At 45.3% G+C, this 21,714-nt stretch overlaps 2 protein-coding genes across 4 annotated transcripts in view; one reads left to right on the top strand and one right to left on the bottom strand.

Annotated features, from left to right (window-relative positions):
• LOC141436643 (uncharacterized) overlaps nt 1–16,765 on the bottom strand; it is a 26,674-nt gene extending 9,909 nt beyond the window's left edge. The window contains exons 1-8 of the mRNA XM_074099648.1: nt 16,298–16,765; nt 15,495–15,749; nt 13,480–13,608; nt 12,509–12,625; nt 11,387–11,537; nt 10,651–10,828; nt 9,697–9,845; nt 7,704–7,836 (exon numbers count right to left, since the gene is read on the bottom strand). Of these exons, the coding sequence (XP_073955749.1) occupies nt 7,704–7,836; nt 9,697–9,845; nt 10,651–10,828; nt 11,387–11,537; nt 12,509–12,625; nt 13,480–13,608; nt 15,495–15,749; nt 16,298–16,663 (1,478 nt within the window). The 5' untranslated portion in view covers nt 16,664–16,765. The remainder of the gene's footprint in view (nt 1–7,703; nt 7,837–9,696; nt 9,846–10,650; nt 10,829–11,386; nt 11,538–12,508; nt 12,626–13,479; nt 13,609–15,494; nt 15,750–16,297) is intronic.
• A 114-nt stretch (nt 16,766–16,879) lies between these two features.
• Nucleotides 16,880–21,096, top strand: LOC141436642 (uncharacterized). 3 transcript variants are annotated; one of them, XM_074099645.1, is made up of 9 exons: nt 16,880–17,066; nt 17,328–17,369; nt 17,461–17,514; nt 17,755–17,805; nt 18,045–18,086; nt 18,591–18,901; nt 19,616–19,697; nt 19,775–20,134; nt 20,257–21,096. In XM_074099645.1, exons 1-9 carry the CDS (start codon nt 16,955–16,957, stop codon nt 20,817–20,819), a joined length of 1,617 nt encoding a protein of 538 aa, XP_073955746.1. In that variant the 5' UTR covers nt 16,880–16,954; the 3' UTR covers nt 20,820–21,096. The 3 variants fall into 3 exon arrangements, with proteins under 3 accessions (XP_073955746.1, XP_073955747.1, XP_073955748.1); XM_074099647.1 differs by lacking the exon at nt 16,880–17,066 and adding an exon at nt 17,106–17,249; XM_074099646.1 differs by lacking the exon at nt 17,755–17,805.
• The last annotated feature ends 618 nt before the right edge of the window (nt 21,097–21,714 follow it).

The following is a 21,714-nucleotide window of genomic DNA, read 5'->3' as shown; positions in this document are numbered from 1 at the left end:
CGCCGTCCTCGTGTGTAATGCATCACTTACTGCACTAGTTCGTAATGCAGCCGCTCGTTGTCAGCCCGCAGTCTGACGACGTCGGCGCTGCTCGTTACAGTGGTGTCCTGCGAGCACGTGCTGTCAGCGTCGATATAGACTGTGCTATGGCGCCGTCCTCGTGTGTAATGCATCACTTACTGCACTAGTTCGTAATGCAGCCGCTCGTTGTCAGCCCGCAGTCTGACGACGTCGGCGCTGCTCGTTACAGTGGTGTCCTGCGAGCACGTGCTGTCCAACGTCGATATAGACTGTGCTATGGCGCCGTCCTCGTGTGTAATGCATTACTTACTAAACTAGTTCGTAATGCAGCCGCTCGTTGTCAGCCCGCAGTCTGACGACGTCGGCGCTGCTCGTTACAGTGGTGTCCTGCGAGCACGTGCTGTCCAACGTCGATATAGACTGTGCTATGGCGCCGTCCTCGTGTGTAATGCATACTTACTGCACTAGTTTCGTAATGCAGCCGCTCGTTGTCAGCCCGCAGTCTGACGACGTCGGCGCTGCTCGTACAGTGGTGTCCTGCGAGCACGTGCTGTCCAACGTCGATATAGACTGTGCTATGGCGCCGTCCTCGTGTGTAATGCATCACTTACTGCACTAGTTCGTAATGCAGCCGCTCGTTGTCAGCCCGCAGTCTGACGACGTCGGCGCTGCTCGTTACAGTGGTGTCCTGCGAGCACGTGCTGTCCAACGTCGATATAGACTGTGCTATGGCGCCGTTCTCGTGTGTAATGCATCACTTACTGCACTAGTTCGTAATGCAGCCGCTCGTTGTCAGCCGCAGTCTGACGACGTCGGCGCTGCTCGTTACAGTGGTGTCCTGCGAGCACGTGCTGTCAGCGTCGATATAGACTGTGCTATGGCGCCGTCCTCGTGTGTAATGCATCACTTACTGCACTAGTTCGTAATGCAGCCGCTCGTTGTCAGCCGCAGTCTGACGACGTCGGCGCTGCTCGTTACAGTGGTGTCCTGCGAGCACGTGCTGTCCAACGTCGATATAGACTGTGCTATGTCGCCGTCCTCGTGTGTAATGCATCACTTACTGCACTAGTTTGTAATTCAGCCGCTCGTTGTCAGCCCGCAGTCTGACGACGTCGGCGCTGCTCGTTACAGTGGTGTCCTGCGAGCACGTGCTGTCAGCGTCGATATAGACTGTGCTATGGCGCCGTCCTCGTGTGTAATGCATCACTTACTGCACTAGTTCGTAATGCAGCCGCTCGTTGTCAGCCGCAGTCTGACGACGTCGGCGCTGCTCGTTACACTGGTGTCCTGCGAGCACGTGCTGTCAGCGTCGATATAGACTGTGCTATGGCGCCGTCCTCGTGTGTAATGCATCACTTACTGCACTAGTTCGTAATGCAGCCGCTCGTTGTCAGCCGCAGTCTGACGACGTCGGCGGTGCTCGTTACAGTGGTGTCCTGCGAGCACGTGCTGTCCAACGTCGATATAGACTGTGCTATGGCGCCGTCCTCGTGTGCAATGCATCACTTACTGCACTAGTTCGTAATGCAGCCGCTCGTTGTCAGCCCGCAGTCTGACGACGTCGGCGCTGCTCGTTACAGTGGTGTCCTGCGAGCACGTGCTGTCCAACGTCGATATAGACTGTGCTATGGCGCCGTCCTCGTGTGCAATGCATCACTTACTGCACTAGTTCGTAATGCAGCCGCTCGTTGTCAGCCGCAGTCTGACGACGTCGGCGCTGCTCGTTACAGTGGTGTCCTGCGAGCACGTGCTGTCAGCGTCGATATAGACTGTGCTATGGCGCCGTCCTCGTGTGTAATGCATCACTTACTGCACTAGTTCGTAATGCAGCCGCTCGTTGTCAGCCCGCAGTCTGACGACGTCGGCGCTGCTCGTTACAGTGGTGTCCTGCGAGCACGTGCTGTCAGCGTCGATATAGACTGTGCTATGGCGCCGTCCTCGTGTGTAATGCATCACTTACTGCACTAGTTCGTAATGCAGCCGCTCGTTGTCAGCCCGCAGTCTGACGACGTCGGCGCTGCTCGTTACAGTGGTGTCCTGCGAGCACGTGCTGTCCAACGTCGATATAGACTGTGCTATGGCGCCGTCCTCGTGTGTAATGCATCACTTACTGCACTAGTTCGTAATGCAGCCGCTCGTTGTCAGCCGCAGTCTGACGACGTCGGCGCTGCTCGTTACAGTGGTGTCCTGCGAGCACGTGCTGTCCAACGTCGATATAGACTGTGCTATGGCGCCGTCCTCGTGTGTAATGCATCACTTACTGCACTAGTTCGTAATGCAGCCGCTCGTTGTCAGCCCGCAGTCTGACGACGTCGGCGCTGCTCGTTACAGTGGTGTCCTGCGAGCACGTGCTGTCAGCGTCGATATAGACTGTGCTATGGCGCCGTCCTCGTGTGTAATGCATCACTTACTGCACTAGTTCGTAATGCAGCCGCTCGTTGTCAGCCGCAGTCTGACGACGTCGGCGCTGCTCGTTACAGTGGTGTCCTGCGAGCACGTGCTGTCCACGTCGATATAGACTGTGCTATGGCGCCGTCCTCGTGTGTAATGCATCACTTACTGCACTAGTTCGTAATGCAGCCGCTCGTTGTCAGCCCGCAGTCTGACGACGTCGGCGCTGCTCGTTACAGTGGTGTCCTGCGAGCACGTGCTGTCCAACGTCGATATAGACTGTGCTATGGCGCCGTCCTCGTGTGTAATGCATCACTTACTGCACTAGTTCGTAATGCAGCCGCTCGTTGTCAGCCCGCAGTCTGACGACGTCGGCGCTGCTCGTTACAGTGGTGTCCTGCGAGCACGTGCTGTCCAACGTCGATATAGACTGTGCTATGGCGCCGTCCTCGTGTGTAATGCATCACTTACTGCACTAGTTCGTAATGCAGCCGCTCGTTGTCAGCCCGCAGTCTGACGACGTCGGCGCTGCTCGTTACAGTGGTGTCCTGCGAGCACGTGCTGTCCAACGTCGATATAGACTGTGCTATGGCGCCGTCCTCGTGTGTAATGCATCACTTACTGCACTAGTTCGTAATGCAGCCGCTCGTTGTCAGCCCGCAGTCTGACGACGTCGGCGCTGCTCGTTACAGTGGTGTCCTGCGAGCACGTGCTGTCAGCGTCGATATAGACTGTGCTATGGCGCCGTCCTCGTGTGTAATGCATCACTTACTGCACTAGTTCGTAATGCAGCCGCTCGTTGTCAGCCCGCAGTCTGACGACGTCGGCGCTGCTCGTTACAGTGGTGTCCTGCGAGCACGTGCTGTCAGCGTCGATATAGACTGTGCTATGGCGCCGTCCTCGTGTGTAATGCATCACTTACTGCACTAGTTCGTAATGCAGCCGCTCGTTGTCAGCCCGCAGTCTGACGACGTCGGCGCTGCTCGTTACAGTGGTGTCCTGCGAGCACGTGCTGTCCAACGTCGATATAGACTGTGCTATGGCGCCGTCCTCGTGTGTAATGCATCACTTACTGCACTAGTTCGTAATGCAGCCGCTCGTTGTCAGCCCGCAGTCTGACGACGTCGGCGCTGCTCGTTACAGTGGTGTCCTGCGAGCACGTGCTGTCCAACGTCGATATAGACTGTGCTATGGCGCCGTCCTCGTGTGTAATGCATCACTTACTGCACTAGTTCGTAATGCAGCCGCTCGTTGTCAGCCCGCAGTCTGACGACGTCGGCGCTGCTCGTTACAGTGGTGTCCTGCGAGCACGTGCTGTCCAACGTCGATATAGACTGTGCTATGGCGCCGTCCTCGTGTGTAATGCATCACTTACTGCACTAGTTCGTAATGCAGCCGCTCGTTGTCAGCCCGCAGTCTGACGACGTCGGCGCTGCTCGTTACAGTGGTGTCCTGCGAGCACGTGCTGTCAGCGTCGATATAGACTGTGCTATGGCGCCGTCCTCGTGTGTAATGCATCACTTACTGCACTAGTTCGTAATGCAGCCGCTCGTTGTCAGCCCGCAGTCTGACGACGTCGGCGCTGCTCGTTACAGTGGTGTCCTGCGAGCACGTGCTGTCCAACGTCGATATAGACTGTGCTATGGCGCCGTCCTCGTGTGTAATGCATCACTTACTGCACTAGTTCGTAATGCAGCCGCTCGTTGTCAGCCCGCAGTCTGACGACGTCGGCGCTGCTCGTTACAGTGGTGTCCTGCGAGCACGTGCTGTCCAACGTCGATATAGACTGTGCTATGGCGCCGTCCTCGTGTGTAATGCATCACTTACTGCACTAGTTCGTAATGCAGCCGCTCGTTGTCAGCCCGCAGTCTGACGACGTCGGCGCTGCTCGTTACAGTGGTGTCCTGCGAGCACGTGCTGTCCAACGTCGATATAGACTGTGCTATGGCGCCGTCCTCGTGTGTAATGCATCACTTACTGCACTAGTTCGTAATGCAGCCGCTCGTTGTCAGCCCGCAGTCTGACGACGTCGGCGCTGCTCGTTACAGTGGTGTCCTGCGAGCACGTGCTGTCCAACGTCGATATAGACTGTGCTATGGCGCCGTCCTCGTGTGTAATGCATCACTTACTGCACTAGTTCGTAATGCAGCCGCTCGTTGTCAGCCCGCAGTCTGACGACGTCGGCGCTGCTCGTTACAGTGGTGTCCTGCGAGCACGTGCTGTCAGCGTCGATATAGACTGTGCTATGGCGCCGTCCTCGTGTGTAATGCATCACTTACTGCACTAGTTCGTAATGCAGCCGCTCGTTGTCAGCCCGCAGTCTGACGACGTCGGCGCTGCTCGTTACAGTGGTGTCCTGCGAGCACGTGCTGTCCAACGTCGATATAGACTGTGCTATGGCGCCGTCCTCGTGTGTAATGCATCACTTACTGCACTAGTTCGTAATGCAGCCGCTCGTTGTCAGCCCGCAGTCTGACGACGTCGGCGCTGCTCGTTACAGTGGTGTCCTGCGAGCACGTGCTGTCAGCGTCGATATAGACTGTGCTATGGCGCCGTCCTCGTGTGTAATGCATCACTTACTGCACTAGTTCGTAATGCAGCCGCTCGTTGTCAGCCCGCAGTCTGACGACGTCGGCGCTGCTCGTTACAGTGGTGTCCTGCGAGCACGTGCTGTCAGCGTCGATATAGACTGTGCTATGGCGCCGTCCTCGTGTGTAATGCATCACTTACTGCACTAGTTCGTAATGCAGCCGCTCGTTGTCAGCCCGCAGTCTGACGACGTCGGCGCTGCTCGTTACAGTGGTGTCCTGCGAGCACGTGCTGTCCAACGTCGATATAGACTGTGCTATGGCGCCGTCCTTGTGTGCAATGCATCACTTACTGCACTAGTTCGTAATGCAGCCGCTCGTTGTCAGCCCGCAGTCTGACGACGTCGGCGCTGCTCGTTACAGTGGTGTCCTGCGAGCACGTGCTGTCCAACGTCGATATAGACTGTGCTATGGCGCCGTCCTCGTGTGCAATGCATCACTTACTGCACTAGTTCGTAATGCAGCCGCTCGTTGTCAGCCCGCAGTCTGACGACGTCGGCGCTGCTCGTTACAGTGGTGTCCTGCGAGCACGTGCTGTCAGCGTCGATATAGACTGTGCTATGGCGCCGTCCTCGTGTGTAATGCATCACTTACTGCACTAGTTCGTAATGCAGCCGCTCGTTGTCAGCCCGCAGTCTGACGACGTCGGCGCTGCTCGTTACAGTGGTGTCCTGCGAGCACGTGCTGTCAGCGTCGATATAGACTGTGCTATGGCGCCGTCCTCGTGTGTAATGCATCACTTACTGCACTAGTTCGTAATGCAGCCGCTCGTTGTCAGCCCGCAGTCTGACGACGTCGGCGCTGCTCGTTACAGTGGTGTCCTGCGAGCACGTGCTGTCAGCGTCGATATAGACTGTGCTATGGCGCCGTCCTCGTGTGTAATGCATCACTTACTGCACTAGTTCGTAATGCAGCCGCTCGTTGTCAGCCCGCAGTCTGACGACGTCGGCGCTGCTCGTTACAGTGGTGTCCTGCGAGCACGTGCTGTCCAACGTCGATATAGACTGTGCTATGGCGCCGTCCTCGTGTGTAATGCATCACTTACTGCACTAGTTCGTAATGCAGCCGCTCGTTGTCAGCCCGCAGTCTGACGACGTCGGCGCTGCTCGTTACAGTGGTGTCCTGCGAGCACGTGCTGTCAGCGTCGATATAGACTGTGCTATGGCGCCGTCCTCGTGTGTAATGCATCACTTACTGCACTAGTTCGTAATGCAGCCGCTCGTTGTCAGCCCGCAGTCTGACGACGTCGGCGCTGCTCGTTACAGTGGTGTCCTGCGAGCACGTGCTGTCAGCGTCGATATAGACTGTGCTATGGCGCCGTCCTCGTGTGTAATGCATCACTTACTGCACTAGTTCGTAATGCAGCCGCTCGTTGTCAGCCCGCAGTCTGACGACGTCGGCGCTGCTCGTTACAGTGGTGTCCTGCGAGCACGTGCTGTCCAACGTCGATATAGACTGTGCTATGGCGCCGTCCTCGTGTGTAATGCATCACTTACTGCACTAGTTCGTAATGCAGCCGCTCGTTGTCAGCCCGCAGTCTGACGACGTCGGCGCTGCTCGTTACAGTGGTGTCCTGCGAGCACGTGCTGTCCAACGTCGATATAGACTGTGCTATGGCGCCGTCCTCGTGTGTAATGCATCACTTACTGCACTAGTTCGTAATGCAGCCGCTCGTTGTCAGCCCGCAGTCTGACGACGTCGGCGCTGCTCGTTACAGTGGTGTCCTGCGAGCACGTGCTGTCCAACGTCGATATAGACTGTGCTATGGCGCCGTCCTCGTGTGTAATGCATCACTTACTGCACTAGTTCGTAATGCAGCCGCTCGTTGTCAGCCCGCAGTCTGACGACGTCGGCGCTGCTCGTTACAGTGGTGTCCTGCGAGCACGTGCTGTCCAACGTCGATATAGACTGTGCTATGGCGCCGTTCTCGTGTGTAATGCATCACTTACTGCACTAGTTCGTAATGCAGCCGCTCGTTGTCAGCCCGCAGTCTGACGACGTCGGCGCTGCTCGTTACAGTGGTGTCCTGCGAGCACGTGCTGTCCAACGTCGATATAGACTGTGCTATGGCGCCGTCCTCGTGTGTAATGCATCACTTACTGCACTAGTTCGTAATGCAGCCGCTCGTTGTCAGCCCGCAGTCTGACGACGTCGGCGCTGCTCGTTACAGTGGTGTCCTGCGAGCACGTGCTGTCAACGTCGATATAGACTGTGCTATGGCGCCGTCCTCGTGTGTAATGCATCACTTACTGCACTAGTTCGTAATGCAGCCGCTCGTTGTCAGCCCGCAGTCTGACGACGTCGGCGCTGCTCGTTACAGTGGTGTCCTGCGAGCACGTGCTGTCCAACGTCGATATAGACTGTGCTATGGCGCCGTCCTCGTGTGTAATGCATCACTTACTGCACTAGTTCGTAATGCAGCCGCTCGTTGTCAGCCCGCAGTCTGACGACGTCGGCGCTGCTCGTTACAGTGGTGTCCTGCGAGCACGTGCTGTCCAACGTCGATATAGACTGTGCTATGGCGCCGTCCTCGTGTGTAATGCATCACTTACTGCACTAGTTCGTAATGCAGCCGCTCGTTGTCAGCCCGCAGTCTGACGACGTCGGCGCTGCTCGTTACAGTGGTGTCCTGCGAGCACGTGCTGTCCAACGTCGATATAGACTGTGCTATGGCGCCGTCCTCGTGTGTAATGCATCACTTACTGCACTAGTTCGTAATGCAGCCGCTCGTTGTCAGCCCGCAGTCTGACGACGTCGGCGCTGCTCGTTACAGTGGTGTCCTGCGAGCACGTGCTGTCCAACGTCGATATAGACTCCGCTATGGTGTTGTTCACCTCTGGAACATAATATGCTTATTAGCCTTCTTCCCGCTGTACCTGTAAGAATATCAAGTTGCTCGTGCTCGTGCAAGTTGTATTACATTGCGGTGCTAAAAGACTACTTCAGACTTGTTCGCTTTACGGCCTCGCAATGTAGCGTGAGTTTTCTTGCATGTTTAAGCTGGGCGTTAGACCATCATCATTAGTAGGTATTTTGAACAAACTTTGCACAATGAGGGGAGGGGTCGTATCTTAAAGTCGACTTTAAGATCTAATTAAACCCTTACTAATGTAGCGGCCAGATACACCATCGCCCCCTCTAGCGTCAGTCTTTAGGGTTATAATATAACATCTCAGCGTGATATATTTCAACCTCGTGGTTTGACATTTGTCACTAATAAATAAAGTACCCTATTTATTTTATACAAACATGTCACTTATTGATACAATAATTCATTGAAGCGTCGGTAGCATTCGCAAGTAGTCGTGTGTTCCGAATTTTCACGATAGCTACTACGAAATTTGAAAATCAAAGTTTTTATCGTACCGTCCCTCTCACTCCTTATCAAATAATATAAGCATCAGCGGGACGGCAAGAGACGAAGTTAGAATTTTGCACTTCATAGTGTAAAGCTAGAAACACACTGACGCCGGAGGCAGAGCGGTGCGGAGGCGGTACCGGTTGTAATATTCGAGCTAACGTGAAAGAGGGCACACAGAATACCGCGCCATGCTTATTTTCCGCGCGGTATTGTGTGCCCTCTTTCATTTTAGTTCGGATATTACAACCGGCACCAACTCTGAGCCGTGCCGCACCGCCCCGCCACCGCTCTGTGTTGAAGCTTAAGGACGGATTGTTCACTTGTGACGTCAGCATCACCGACCGCCGCGTGGCGCCCCGCGCCCCTCCACCTCGCTAGCAAGGCTCGGAACCGGTTTATAAAATAGCGGTAAATACCGGTTTATTTCGGTTTGACTATAACCTAAATAAACCGGTTTATTCGAAGAGTGACAGCTGGCCGGCCGGCGGCGGGCGGCGACGTTCCTCCTGCGCCGGTATAAACCGGTTTGTATTGTTCTAAACCAGTTAATCTGACAAGAACTTTATGGAAATGTTCCTTAAAAACCGGTTTAAAAATAACTGTTTCGCGAACGAAACCAAAATGAAAAGGTTTTGCGCCAAGTACATGATAACGGTTTGGAAATTTAACCGGTATCCGAGCCTTGCTCGCTAGTATACAAGGCACCGCACGACGCGAGAGAGTCATTCACGTGGAGCGCGCTGCGCAGACGCTTGAACCGGTGCCCAGTTAGTGTCGCTCAGCGCCAACTCCAGCTGCCAGCCAGGCTAAGAGCACTCCGCCAGCGGCGTCTTTTTTTTTTTTTTTTTTTTATTCGACTGGATGGCAAACGAGCATGTGGGTCTCCTGATGGTAAGAGATCACCACCGCCATAAACATCTGCAACACCAGGGGTATTGCAGATGCGTTGCCAACCTAGAGGCCTAAGATGGGATACCTCAAGTGCCAGTAATTGCACCGGCTGTCTTACTCTCCACGCCGAAACACAACAATGCAAGCACTGCTGCTTCACGGCAGGATTAGCGAGCAAGATGGTGGTAGCAATCCGGGCGGACCTTGCACAAGGTCCTACCACCTGCAAACTTCTTCTTCTTCGTCTTTAGCCCATGTAGCGCCCGTGTGCAATTATTACTTCAGCGCCATCTAGGAAGCGCGCGGTCAAAATGCAATAGGTACAAAGTGCCGCGGCCGGCGCCCCTAACACCGCTGCGCCCGTGTGCAACGCACACCCTGCACTATAGGTAAAGACGCCTCTGCACTCCGCCACACTTCATCTGTATTGTTGTCAATACGCACGTATGTCCCTAGCGACGGCGGCCAACTGCAGCACATGTTTTGTCTCATGCGCGTACTCGGGCGCTGGGTTGAGGGTCACCACCATACTGACGGCTTCCCCGCGCGTCCCGGACAGCCCCGCGCCCAGCAAACGGGTCAGCTTTGATTCCCTGGACACATAAATAAAGTAAATGATATGGTACGGGAATCCGTGTGATTTATTTCATCATCATCATCAGTGGGCGGATGACGGACGCAATTTACGATATACGTAATATGGATATGACTACAATTGGTTTAAAAAAGACAATAGATCTATATTACATATTTTCAATGCATTCCTTTTATACTTCATTATCCACTTATGTGGGGAAAAATTACCTATTTACATCTACGGATGTAAAGAGATGCGTATTCGTAGTGATACTTAACCATTATTAGCAACATTATCTTTTACAAATATATTAATCGAAGTTTAATAAACGTCTTATCCATCTTATGCTTTCGTCACCATATTGCATCCATGATCCGCCCTTTAAGCATCAATTGTAAGACGTCCACTGCTGAACAAAGGCCTCCCCCTTGGAACGCCACAATATTGGGGGTTACCATAATCCCCACGCTTTGCCGGCTTGGGAATCGCTTAGTCGCCTTCTACGACACCCAACGGGATGAAATGGGGGGGGGGGGAGCTGTGTAATTTATTTGTAATTAAAAATGGGACACTTGACACCAATTGACCTAGTCCCAAACTAAGCTAAGCTTGTAGGTACTATGGTTACTAAGCAACGGATAAAAATACTTATATAGATAAATACTTATGCATGTATTATTCATATAAATATCTGCCCCGGCCGGGAATCGAACCCGGAACGTCAAACTTCGTAGTCAGGTTCGTCGATCGTGATGGATATACACTATGCACAACTATGTATCTGTAAAATGAGTGGATCAGTTCTAGAGCAGTCAACCGACCTGTAAGGCACGAGGTCCTGTTTACGCCTAAGCGTGTGCAGACAGCGCTCCAGCACGTGCAGCGAGGAGTTGATAGCGCGTGACTCCACCATGCGCGCGCCGGTGTTGCGCGTGCGCCGTGCGCGCTCGCTGCCCGCCAGGTCGCACAGCCGGACGAATGACGCGCGCACACCGCCCTCTGCATACGAAACAATACTAGATTGTACGCTCAAACACTTTAATGAGCCACCATGGACCATTTCACAGTAAACGTCATAGTGACATCGCAACAAGGAAAATCATTAATTTAAGTAGACATTCCTTGAGGAACAAAGAGGTCTAAAGGTGATTTTCCACCGGCGAGGCGAGAGGGCATTCTCCCGCGCCCGCCGCCATACAAATTTCAATTCTCGTCTCACCTCGCCGGTGGAAAGTCACAATTAGAAGGGATTTTTCAACATTCCCATGGGATAGAGAGCTATATAAAGGGCAATAGACTTTTGGCCTAATATATTTTATTCGATCAAAAAGAAGTTTAATTAAATAAATTAACCTATTTTAGATAACCCTATGACTGTACTTTTTATTGACTGTGCTTGCATTATCACCCAAATTATATTTGCATACTAAATTTTCCCCGTTCAACGCATACCACACAGTTTTACAAGATTTACTACAGCCTCCAACACGTCGCCAAAATGTGGAGTAAGCTAATACTCCCCGACGGTTTAATTAGAGATATATCTAACAAAGTAACCTGTCTCAGTCAGCATGGTGATGGTAAAGATGCAGTGCGAGCGAGAGCTCTGCGCGTGCACTCCGGTGGCATGCACTTGCAGGTTATGCTTGCCGGCTACTAGTACGTCGTACGCTTCTTCCCCGGTCCGCACGAACGCTTGCGTCGCGCCCTGAAACCAGTAATCCTAGCTGGTAATACTAGCTGTTGCCCACGACTCCGTCCGTGTAGAATTTGTTTATCGCTATCCCGCGGGAACTATGCAATTTTCCCGGGGGCCAAGGGCGTCGCCAGGGGGGAGCAGGGAGGGGCAGCTGCCCCCCCTAGAGATTCGAAAAAAGTTGCCAAATTTAAAGCAACCAAACCCGTCCTAAGTCTTTGACTTGACTTGCTTGATCGATCATTCCTGTACGTCGAAACAGAAACTCGAATGAATTCACCCATTCCAATAAATAACTAGTAAGATCGCGGGATCGCGTTGGATGCGGAAAGCACAAGACCGGTCAGAGTGGAGAGCCCTGGGGAGGCCTATGTCCTGCAGTGGACGTCTTTCAGCTGACATGATGATGATGAATAAACCCCCCCCCCCCCCCTGGGCCATCGGCTGGCGACGCCCTTGCCAGGGGCTCAATCTGTATAGCGAATTTCATCTTAATCGCTTCAGGTAACAAACAGACTTACAAACTTTCGCATTATAATATTAGTGTGATCAAGATACGATTTTCCCACAGATTTTGTATGGGAATAGCTAGTTAGGGTGCACTGTCATGCCAAATCCGTTGACTATTTTTATTTGTTTTAAAGCAACTAAAATCTGATTTTGCAGTTAAATAAAATTAATCTGATTTTCAAGGTAAAATTATTTAAGTGTTTTTAACATGCTTATGTATCTAATCTATGAATGTACCGGAATCTTTGAACTTTATTTTTCACTTACTTCCTAATTGTGGTATTCGGGGGCATTCATTGAAAAGAAAGGCAAAAAGAAACCAAATATTAGCAGCAAGACAAGAAGTTCATTCATAATTTATTTAGCACTGCAGCATGCATTTAGGGTAGACAGCGCCGCTACAGGCAAAAACTAGCAACTGCCTATCCTGGAATCAACCCACTGCACGCCAATGTATTTTTTTTAAAAAGCACCTTGACGTAGACATTTCCGCTCGGGTCTTCCCGGATGCGCAGTTTAGAGGCCGCCGTCCTTTCCGCCGTAGACAGCAGGTCGTATATTGCTTCATTGTAAATCTCCACGAATGAAACCTAGCAGAAACAATGAGAAAAAAAATCATTGCTAAATTTTAGCTTAACAGTTTGACTTAAGGACTAGAATTTTTCGGAAATCATAATGTGAAGTATTTAATTCAAATTCAATTAATTTATTTCAGGCATAAAACCCATAATTTGTTAGTATTACAGTACACTTATATGCTAGAATTAGTATTTACATGGCACTATCATTAATCGATTTACAGGAATTAAATTTAAAATTAATTCAATTTAATGAACTGGCGTAAGTCATATCAGAAAAGACTCCATGTCTGGTGGTACTCACTCATAGTTTTGTAGTGAAAATTGCAAGATTCATTTTTTTATTTGACACTAACCGTTACCCGCGACTCCGTCCGCGCAGTGGCGTAGCGTGGACTAATGTAGACGTGGGCGAAGTCGTATCAGCGAGGCCCCTTTTCTATGGTCGCATCGCATTTAAAGAGGCCGAGGCCCTTTTAAGTGCGAGGCCGTGGGCGAGGGCCCACTCCGCCCACGCCTAGCTACGCCACTCCGCCCACGCCTAGCTACGCCACTGCGTCCGCGCAAATTCATTTATCGCTATCCCGCGGGAAATATACAATTTTCCGGAATAAAAACTATCCTATGTCCTTCTCCGGGATTCAAACTATCTCTATACCGAAATTCATCTAAATCGGTTGAGTGGTTTAGACGTGATGAAGTAACAAACAAACAAACAGACTTTCAAACTTTCGCATTTATAATATTAGTGAGATAATTTTCATACAGGAATTTTGCTTGATCAACATCATGGTACAGCTGGGAAAATGACACTTAATATGGGTCTGGAGTCTGGAGCAACAGAACTGAAAAAGTAGATGTCTTACCCAGACATAGTGCTTGGTACGAGTTGAGAGGTCAATGGTGCTCTTTGTGAGGTCGTGCCCGAGACGGCTGCTCATGCGCCGGTATTTGTCGCGCAGCGGCGCCGAAACCTGACGCAGGTGTCGAACCCACTGCAATATACAAGGTTACACATTTACCCCCTTATTCATAAACGACAATCAAACCTATTTTAGTTAAAATGCCGCTAAAATTCGTTTGTCCTTATCTGTCACTTCGACATTTGTATTTGTTAGAAAGGGACAAAGCATCTTTAATTTTGTAAAAAAAAACTGTTACTCGCGAGTCCATCCTCGACTCCGCGTAGAATTCGTTTATCGCTATCCTGCGAGAACTGCAATTTTCCGGGATAAAAACTAACCTAAGGTTCTTCCCTGGGACTCAATAATAATAATAATTTGTTTCTACCGGACTATGTGTATACCGAATTTCATCTAAATCGGTTCAGCAGATGCGACGAGGTAACAAACAGGCTTATACACCTTCGCATTTATAAGTACTTTATTTATAATTATTTAATTTGAAATAATTACTTTCTGCCAAGTTTCTTGCAGCGCATTCTTCTTGGCATAGATGGTCTTTCCGAAAGTGCTGGTAGTATAAAAAAATGACGTGTAAAAGAGCCCATTGCGGCATACTTACTGAATAAATGATTTAAATTATAATATTAATGGGATGTAGCATTACAAATTTCTTTACTTTTTTGTATACAATTTAAAATCACCAAACACAAATACAGTCATCAGCATCAATATCTGACAAGACAAAGCGTGTATAATTTATCTGAAACAAGTGTTACAACTCTATTTCTAGGGTTGGTAGGATGCGTCAGATATTTTTGCACACTGCTGTGGCAGATATTGTTGTAAATTATTTTTGTTTATTTTTATCTTTGTATTAATTCTTCCAGAAAAAGCGAAGCACGGGCAAGAACACTAAATATTTATTTCAGGTATTATTTTAATAAATTAGTACCTGGACTAAAACTCGTGAACACGCGTTTTCCATAAATAAGGCCAATCTAGATTGATTGTTTGCCCCGAAAAAACCACATAGCAAATTTAGAGCCGTTTCAGAGATTCCCGAAATAAATAAATATAAATACACAAGAACTGTTTGTTCAGAAGTGTAAGATATCACCCTTGTTTCTTATCTTACATCAAATTCAAGTATATAATTTTTTACTCATTATTATAATTTGCATGCTGATGTATCAGCTGAATACTGTTACCAATTTTGTTTTTAATATCATCTTCTTTAACAAGTTCTAAGCAAATAAACATTACTTTCTTTCTTTCATTAAGAAATAAGATAAAAAAAAAAAATTGACATTTAACTATAAAAAATAATTTACTGATGAATCCTGCAACCAACAACTTTTTGGTAATTTTGTTTGAACCAATTGGCAATCACAAACAATTAGTTACACACCAACCAACCAGTTATTCCAAACAGCACTTCAACAAATGTCCTATTAAGATACAGAAAAGTTATTAATCACATTTATAATAAAAATGATAAGATTTTATATTGCATTATGCATGTGATTGAATATTTAAGTTTTGTTTATGTAAAATCTTTATCACAACACAGGCATTTCCTAGTAAGTGTCCTCCTATAGCAAGTCCTCCAAGGCATCCTATGTTTGTAACATTTGTTAATTTTTTTGTAAGAGAAATAAACATTTTATTTATTTATTTAATTCACAAATGTGTTACTTGGGCTAATCAACTTTTTTACCGACACTAATCTGTCCGCATAATTTTTCAAACAATTGCAGATTTTTGTAAGTAAACATGTTTTTTCTGTAATTTTAATAGATGGTGTATATGAATATGCCATCCTACGTAAGTTTAACCTATTAAACCGTGAAATATCTTGTTGGATGTATGATTTTTTGGTAACGCCAGAGACAATTTTGGTAACGCAGGAGACGCCCAAAGTGTCGGTAAAATAGTTGATTGGCCCACTTGCACATATTTTTGTGACCCTTTGATACCTGTAACTCATGCTCCTGTTCTACTAAAGTGAGTTTATTAGCCCGGCTCTCTCCAGGGCGGTACAGCGGAGATTGCGCTGCCTCCACAACCTTGAACACATACTCCAAGGACCGAGGCACCAGTCCAGGAGCCTTGACTGTCCCCATGAGGGTATACGTCTTTCCGGAACCTGAAGCTCCATATGTGAGGAGTGTGAAGCTGTTCCCATCCGGAAGCTTCCGGAGATTGTCTTTTACAACATGTTCGAAGATTTCCTACAAAGAAAAACATGAGTTTAGGAGTGAATCATAAACATATAAGTAATTTAAAGGGGTGGTGTTAATCCATGACCAGGTATTTGTTGACATAGAATATACAACAATAATGCAGGGCCAGATAATTATCACCAATTAAATGAGCGCATATCATCAGGTTAGAGTTGATTTTTGTGTCAGAACACACTGTCAGCAATTACTGTGCATTCAATAACTGCACCCAATTATTAAATAAACCAAAACCAATTATATTGCTGCATAGTCAGTATGTACAGTCAAGTACAAAAAAGTATCTATTCAAACCACTCAAAAATATGTTACTAGGTACAGCCTTATTGCGTCGGAATAAGAGTCTGTGGTAGTTATTTTTGAAACTTTGAATAAGTTCATATTTTTACACTTGGCTGTACAATGGTCTTAGTTTATTAATTTGCGATTAAAAATTCCTTATAAACACTAGGTACTGCATGTTACAAATTTACGTTAGAATAAAGACTGATGAAAATAAAGAGTTTAAGATCATGAATACAAATTAAGATGATACTAACCTTCTGGTTGGCATCAGGGCCGAAGATGTGTGAGAACTTGTACATTTTGCACACATTGTGCTGTGTACGACGCCCATGACCAGCAGTTGCAGTATCCACTGAAGTTATCAGGCACTGATCGGAACGGATCTCGTACAAATTACTCTGCACATTCGAAGGCTTCAAACGCAGGTACACTTGCACTAATTCTGGCACATCCTCAACGATAGAATCTTCCTCAAACAACTCCAGTAAATTGGTACCCTTCTGAGGTCTTGGACGCATAAAAGGATTCAAAATCAAGGGCGGCCTCGGCTCAATAAACGAAGGCACATCGCGGTTAGACAAACTCGAACATCGTGTATCAATTGTGCTGCGGTAATCCATCTTTATTTCAAAACAACATCGCGTAAATTACTATACTATTAGAACATGAAAGAATAAAATTTGTTTTCGTTTCGTTTTGTCAGTCAATCAAACGGCCGATCTTTTGAAATATTCCGAGATGTTGGCTAACCTAGATTCTGACATTTGCTTAAAACCTGCTATTCATGATCCGACGTGGAAATCATAGCCAACCTAAGTTGCCAACATTGGCATAACATTCGTTCATTACTAAATCGCTTTGACTTCGTTTCAAGCGCCATTTTGCGAAGAAATGTCATATTAACCTAAAATATGGATGATGTCCCGTATCTCGTTTATGTAGGCGATACAGTAAACTCGGAGGCACACAAAAGCGCCTCGCAGCTACAGAGCTTAATATTGGACTCCAACTCCAATGTTGCAAGTAAGATGTTTGTTTATATTTACCTTAGATACCTAATTTATTTACTTTCACATGATAGATGATAACTAGTGGTAGGCACAGTGGGCCACTTGCGTTGCAAATCTGATTTTGTTTTTCAAATCAAAGCAGAAGGTGTCGTATCCGCAACTCAATATTTTATAATGGTTGTGTTTCCTGACAGTGGTAATATTCTTGTGAATTTTATTTTTTTAATAATACCTATGCTACCTATGTATTGTGATTGTGATCGTTCATTTTCAGATGATGCAGACATCTATGAGGATGCCGAATATTTGGAATCCTGTAAGTTTAAATAGCAATATTGTTTTTTTATGAATTTTGTAATATTGTGACCATGAATTTTATGACTTAAATACTACTTAATATATTTCAGCTACTGAAAATGAAAACGATTCCAGTTCTGAAGATGTTGAGCCAGAATTTAACAGTGAGTTATTATTTTTACTCAAGTGTTATGGTATTGTGATTGTGTCATTTTAGCAAGTGCATTTTAGATTTTATAGACATTGCATTGTGTTATAATAGTCAGCAACAGAATTGAATAAGCAGTAGCAGCACACAACTGTATGTAAATAATTTTAAGCACAACAGTCACTCATTCTGTTCTTCTTTCTCTCTCTCTCTCTCTCTCTCTCTCTCTCTCTCTTAATTGTATTTTTTTGTCTAGATGATGTGGAAATGATGGAGATCAGAGAACCAACCGTCAAAGTGGGAATTGGTAAGATCTTTTTAGCGTTTTCCAATAAAAAATAAACCTTTTAATTCTTCCTAGAGCAGTTGTTGGTCCTAATTTTACTTTTAACTTTGACTTAGCTGATCTACTGGATCTGCTTTATTAGATAGGTCTAGAAATTTAGTAGCTTGTGGAATTTGAGGTTGAGGTATAGTCAAACCATGAAAATAGAATACTTTAAGTTTTATAAGGAATATATTAACAATAAATAAAATCTCTTACAGAAACAAAAGAAGTTCACACTATCCAGAAACAAGAAGCAAATCGTAAGTTAGACTTAATTCCATTATTTTATATTGAAATTACATTCAAACAAAGTAGCTAAAGTACACTTTTGTATCAAAATTTAGCAAATTTTTCGAAGATTCAAACATTCAAATCATTTATTGCTAGACCACAGGTATATAAATAAGGTATTAGGTAAGTAAGGTAAGGTAGAATTTAATAAAAGTAAGTCAGTTTAATGTGATTGTGATATTTAGCTATAAGATAAAATTTATTAATTATATAAAAGCTGCCCTCTTGTATAAATATTGCTGTGCCCAACAGGGTCCATGATGATCACATAATCTCTTTGTAACATCTGTAACCATACATTGTGGAAAAGCAATAAAATATTGAGTATTGAGTATTTTGTATTAAAGTTTTACAGTCTCTTTCCATAGTCTACCATATTATGGTGTACAATATTTTTAGGAAAAAAGTGACATTAGGTATATGATACAATAAAAAAAAATCTATTATTTACTTAGTGTTTTGATGAATTCCAGCGGTACCACAATCTTCATCCAAATGGACCCACGAAGCGACTGTTGGCCTGATTGAAGCCTTTCGGTCCTATGAAACTTCTTTAATTACTGGCACAATCAACATTTCCGAAGTTTGGGATGAAGTGGCTAGTAAATTGCAGGAAAAAGGTTGGGAATTCACACCGCTGCATTGTAAGAAGAAGTTTGTCAGCCTCAAACAGATTTATGAGAAGATAAAGGAGCAGGAGATACAGAGTGGGAAGTCTGTAAAGAAATGGATGTATTTGGACTTGATTCAACCAATCATGACTAAGTATAGGTCTTATACTACAGTAAGTTTCAATTTTCTATCACTACTACTATACTCCATTTGTTCTTACATGATTCAAATGACAGATGATGATTATGTAACTTTGTAAGGCGGTAGCTATATATATTTTTTCAACAAGGATATAATGCCTGAAAAAATGAAATCACGTTAAAACTGCTGATTGTTCGAATATTTTAACTCAAATTCGCTAATAAATTCTTAAGTTACTGCGGCGGCACTGTGTTATATTAACTTACTTTCTTTAATGAACGCCTTTACAATGTTGTTTCAATAGGCCGCAATTGCTAGAGGAAAAGGTTATCGGTAAAAATAAAAGCGGTAAAATAAACGAACTTATTATTAATTTGCAAGATTGGTTGTCAGAGTCTGAAAGTGACACTCCAAATGTGGAATATATTATAAAATTATATTATATTATAAAATTCAAATAAGACTTAGTTAGATAGCGTAATGTTTAAACCAACAAATAATGCTATTGCCTCTTTTAGCACTAGGTAGGTACATGCAAAAGTATCGATAGTTTGCGTAGCAGTAGGAGGGACTCTAGTTACGTCAGTTTGGCATCTGTCATTTGAATCATGTTAGAAAAAACAGAATATAGCACCATTTATTGAATTTCTGTTTAGTAGCATTTTTGTTGTATACCACTTATTTTTAAGAAGTGTACTTATTCAAAATAACCAAGTGTTATCAATTAAAATTGTTTATTTTAAAGGATGCATGGGATTCAGCAAAATACAAAGATGTTAAAAGTGAAGTATCTAGTGTTGATGATGAAGATAAACAGAAATTTAACCGTAAGTTACAAAATAATAAAAATATATGAAAACACGTGTGACTTGACTTGGCTGTAAACACTTTTTTCTCTTTTTAGAGTCAGTCCAGGGGACCTACAAATGGGTAAACTCAGCCATACTCCTTCTGATAGACCAGTACCGCAAATACCAAAGCGCTCTAGAATCTGGTTCCATATCGCAAAAAGTCTTATTCCGCCTTGTGGAGAAAGCCATGCAAAAGGAAGGTTACAATGTCACTGCTAGCCAATGTTTGATCAAGTATAATTCGTTGAAGAAGACTTATAGAAGCATAAAAGAGTACAATCAAGTTAACAGGTTGATCCCAAGGAGTTGGAGGTATTACGATTTGATAGAAATGATTGTACAAGGGACACCTGAAGTTTCAGACCGCGGCTGTGATCCACTGGAGGAAGTTTCGGAAACTTTGGCCGAAATTAGTAAGTTTCGTAAAGTATATAAAACTGAAACTTATAAAATAATTGTTCTTCTTTAAAGTCGTAGAAAATGTCCATGTGTCATTTAATTTTGGTTTCTTTTTTTATAATTTTTTTATTTACAGAGTCAGAAGAAACCGTACCACCGAACATTTTCAAGTGGAGTAGAAGGGCTATAGAGATTTTAGCTGCCGAGTACAGGGAGCATCGACCGCCGTTACAAGATTGCAAGGTGTCTCGGAACAAAGTTTGGCAGATTGTTGCACAAAAACTCCGTAAAGCAGGCTACAATGTGACCATAGGTCAGTGCAAAAGCAAGATATCTGGGATGCTAAAGCTTTATAAAAGAAAGAGAGCTGGCGCGCGTAGTCGCGCTTGGAGCGAAAGAGGCAACTGGTACTCGAAAATTATAGAATCTTTAGTTGAAAAGATTCCAAAGTCGAGCCAAAGAGAAGTGCCTAAAAGGGTGTATTCGGAGAACAGGGAACAACGACAACAATTAAATATAGAATCTGTAGTAGAAAAGACTCCCAAATCTGTCCAAAGAGAAGTGCCTAAAAGAGCGGATAATATGTTGGATCAACTAATTATTTGTGAAGAGAACAAAGAGCGGCGGCATCGTGAAAACAGGGAACAAAGACAACAATTAATCGATATTATGAGACACCTAGTCGATAAATTAGAGTGACATAAGCTTGGGAACAGTAGTATCAGGCTACCGCTGCTGCTGCTGCTGCTGCTGACGGTGTCAGTCATAAGAAGAAGAATATAGAATAATAAGAATTCAGTGTCAATTACTCATAAAATATACGTTTTCATACAAGAATTTGAACGCACATGCGCGTTGTGGTATCTAAAAAAGTTTCTTGGTAGCCAGCGGCGATAATAAGATTAGAAAACGTATATTTTAGTTACATGATAGTGGAAAGTTGACTGATTTTTATTGTAATAAAAAGATTTGTATATCCGACTGATGCCTTCTGTTAATTTTTATTTCGTTTTTTCTGGGAACCCATTGTTTACTAGATTAACTAAAAAATAAAATTGATGAAAATTTTATGATTAAAATTAAATGTACGAGTCGAGCACAACATGCACTTCCGGATCTTAATTTTTTTATATAATGTTACACATTTGACAGATAAAGAAAATATGTCACAAAATTCATGCAAAATTCAAAATACACAAATATGTTAGAGGCACACACAGGCTCATAAGCGTTCGGACAATGTAAATATTGAATGAAAATTAATGCAAAGGAATAGTATGGATTTTATTCTAATAAACATGATTCTATTTCATTCTGAATGATCTCAGCCATAGTGAAAATCTAACTTAAGAAATTCAAAGCCTACCCATTGGTGATGAACCGTGATGACGAAAATGATAGTGATGTATCACAATCATTTTCATCTTCACGAATTATTATGAGGAATAGCACTTATTTTAGTTTCTCTTATTTTATTTTGTTCTTCTCTTTGTAAGCATTTTCAATATTCATCATATATATGAGTGAATTCCTCGTATCCTTGGATCATCCCGGCCAGCACAGCCTCATTCTTATTCATATTAGTCTATTAGTC

This window comes from Choristoneura fumiferana, chromosome 16, assembly GCF_025370935.1.
Source record: "Choristoneura fumiferana chromosome 16, NRCan_CFum_1, whole genome shotgun sequence".
Taxonomy (NCBI): domain Eukaryota; kingdom Metazoa; phylum Arthropoda; class Insecta; order Lepidoptera; family Tortricidae; genus Choristoneura; species Choristoneura fumiferana.
The sequence above is the reverse complement of the archived record's forward strand: the minus strand, read 5'-3'. Positions and strand labels throughout refer to the sequence as shown.

Excerpts from the sequence above, each read along its gene's own strand:
- LOC141436642 (XM_074099645.1), top strand. The coding sequence starts at position 16,955 with ATGGATGATGTCCCGTATCTCGTTTATGTAGGCGATACAGTAAACTCG. Across the intron at positions 18,087-18,590 it reads CCAGAAACAAGAAGCAAATC|CGGTACCACAATCTTCATCC; the intron begins GTAAGTTAGACT and ends GATGAATTCCAG. Across the intron at positions 18,902-19,615 it reads AGTATAGGTCTTATACTACA|GATGCATGGGATTCAGCAAA; the intron begins GTAAGTTTCAAT and ends TTTATTTTAAAG.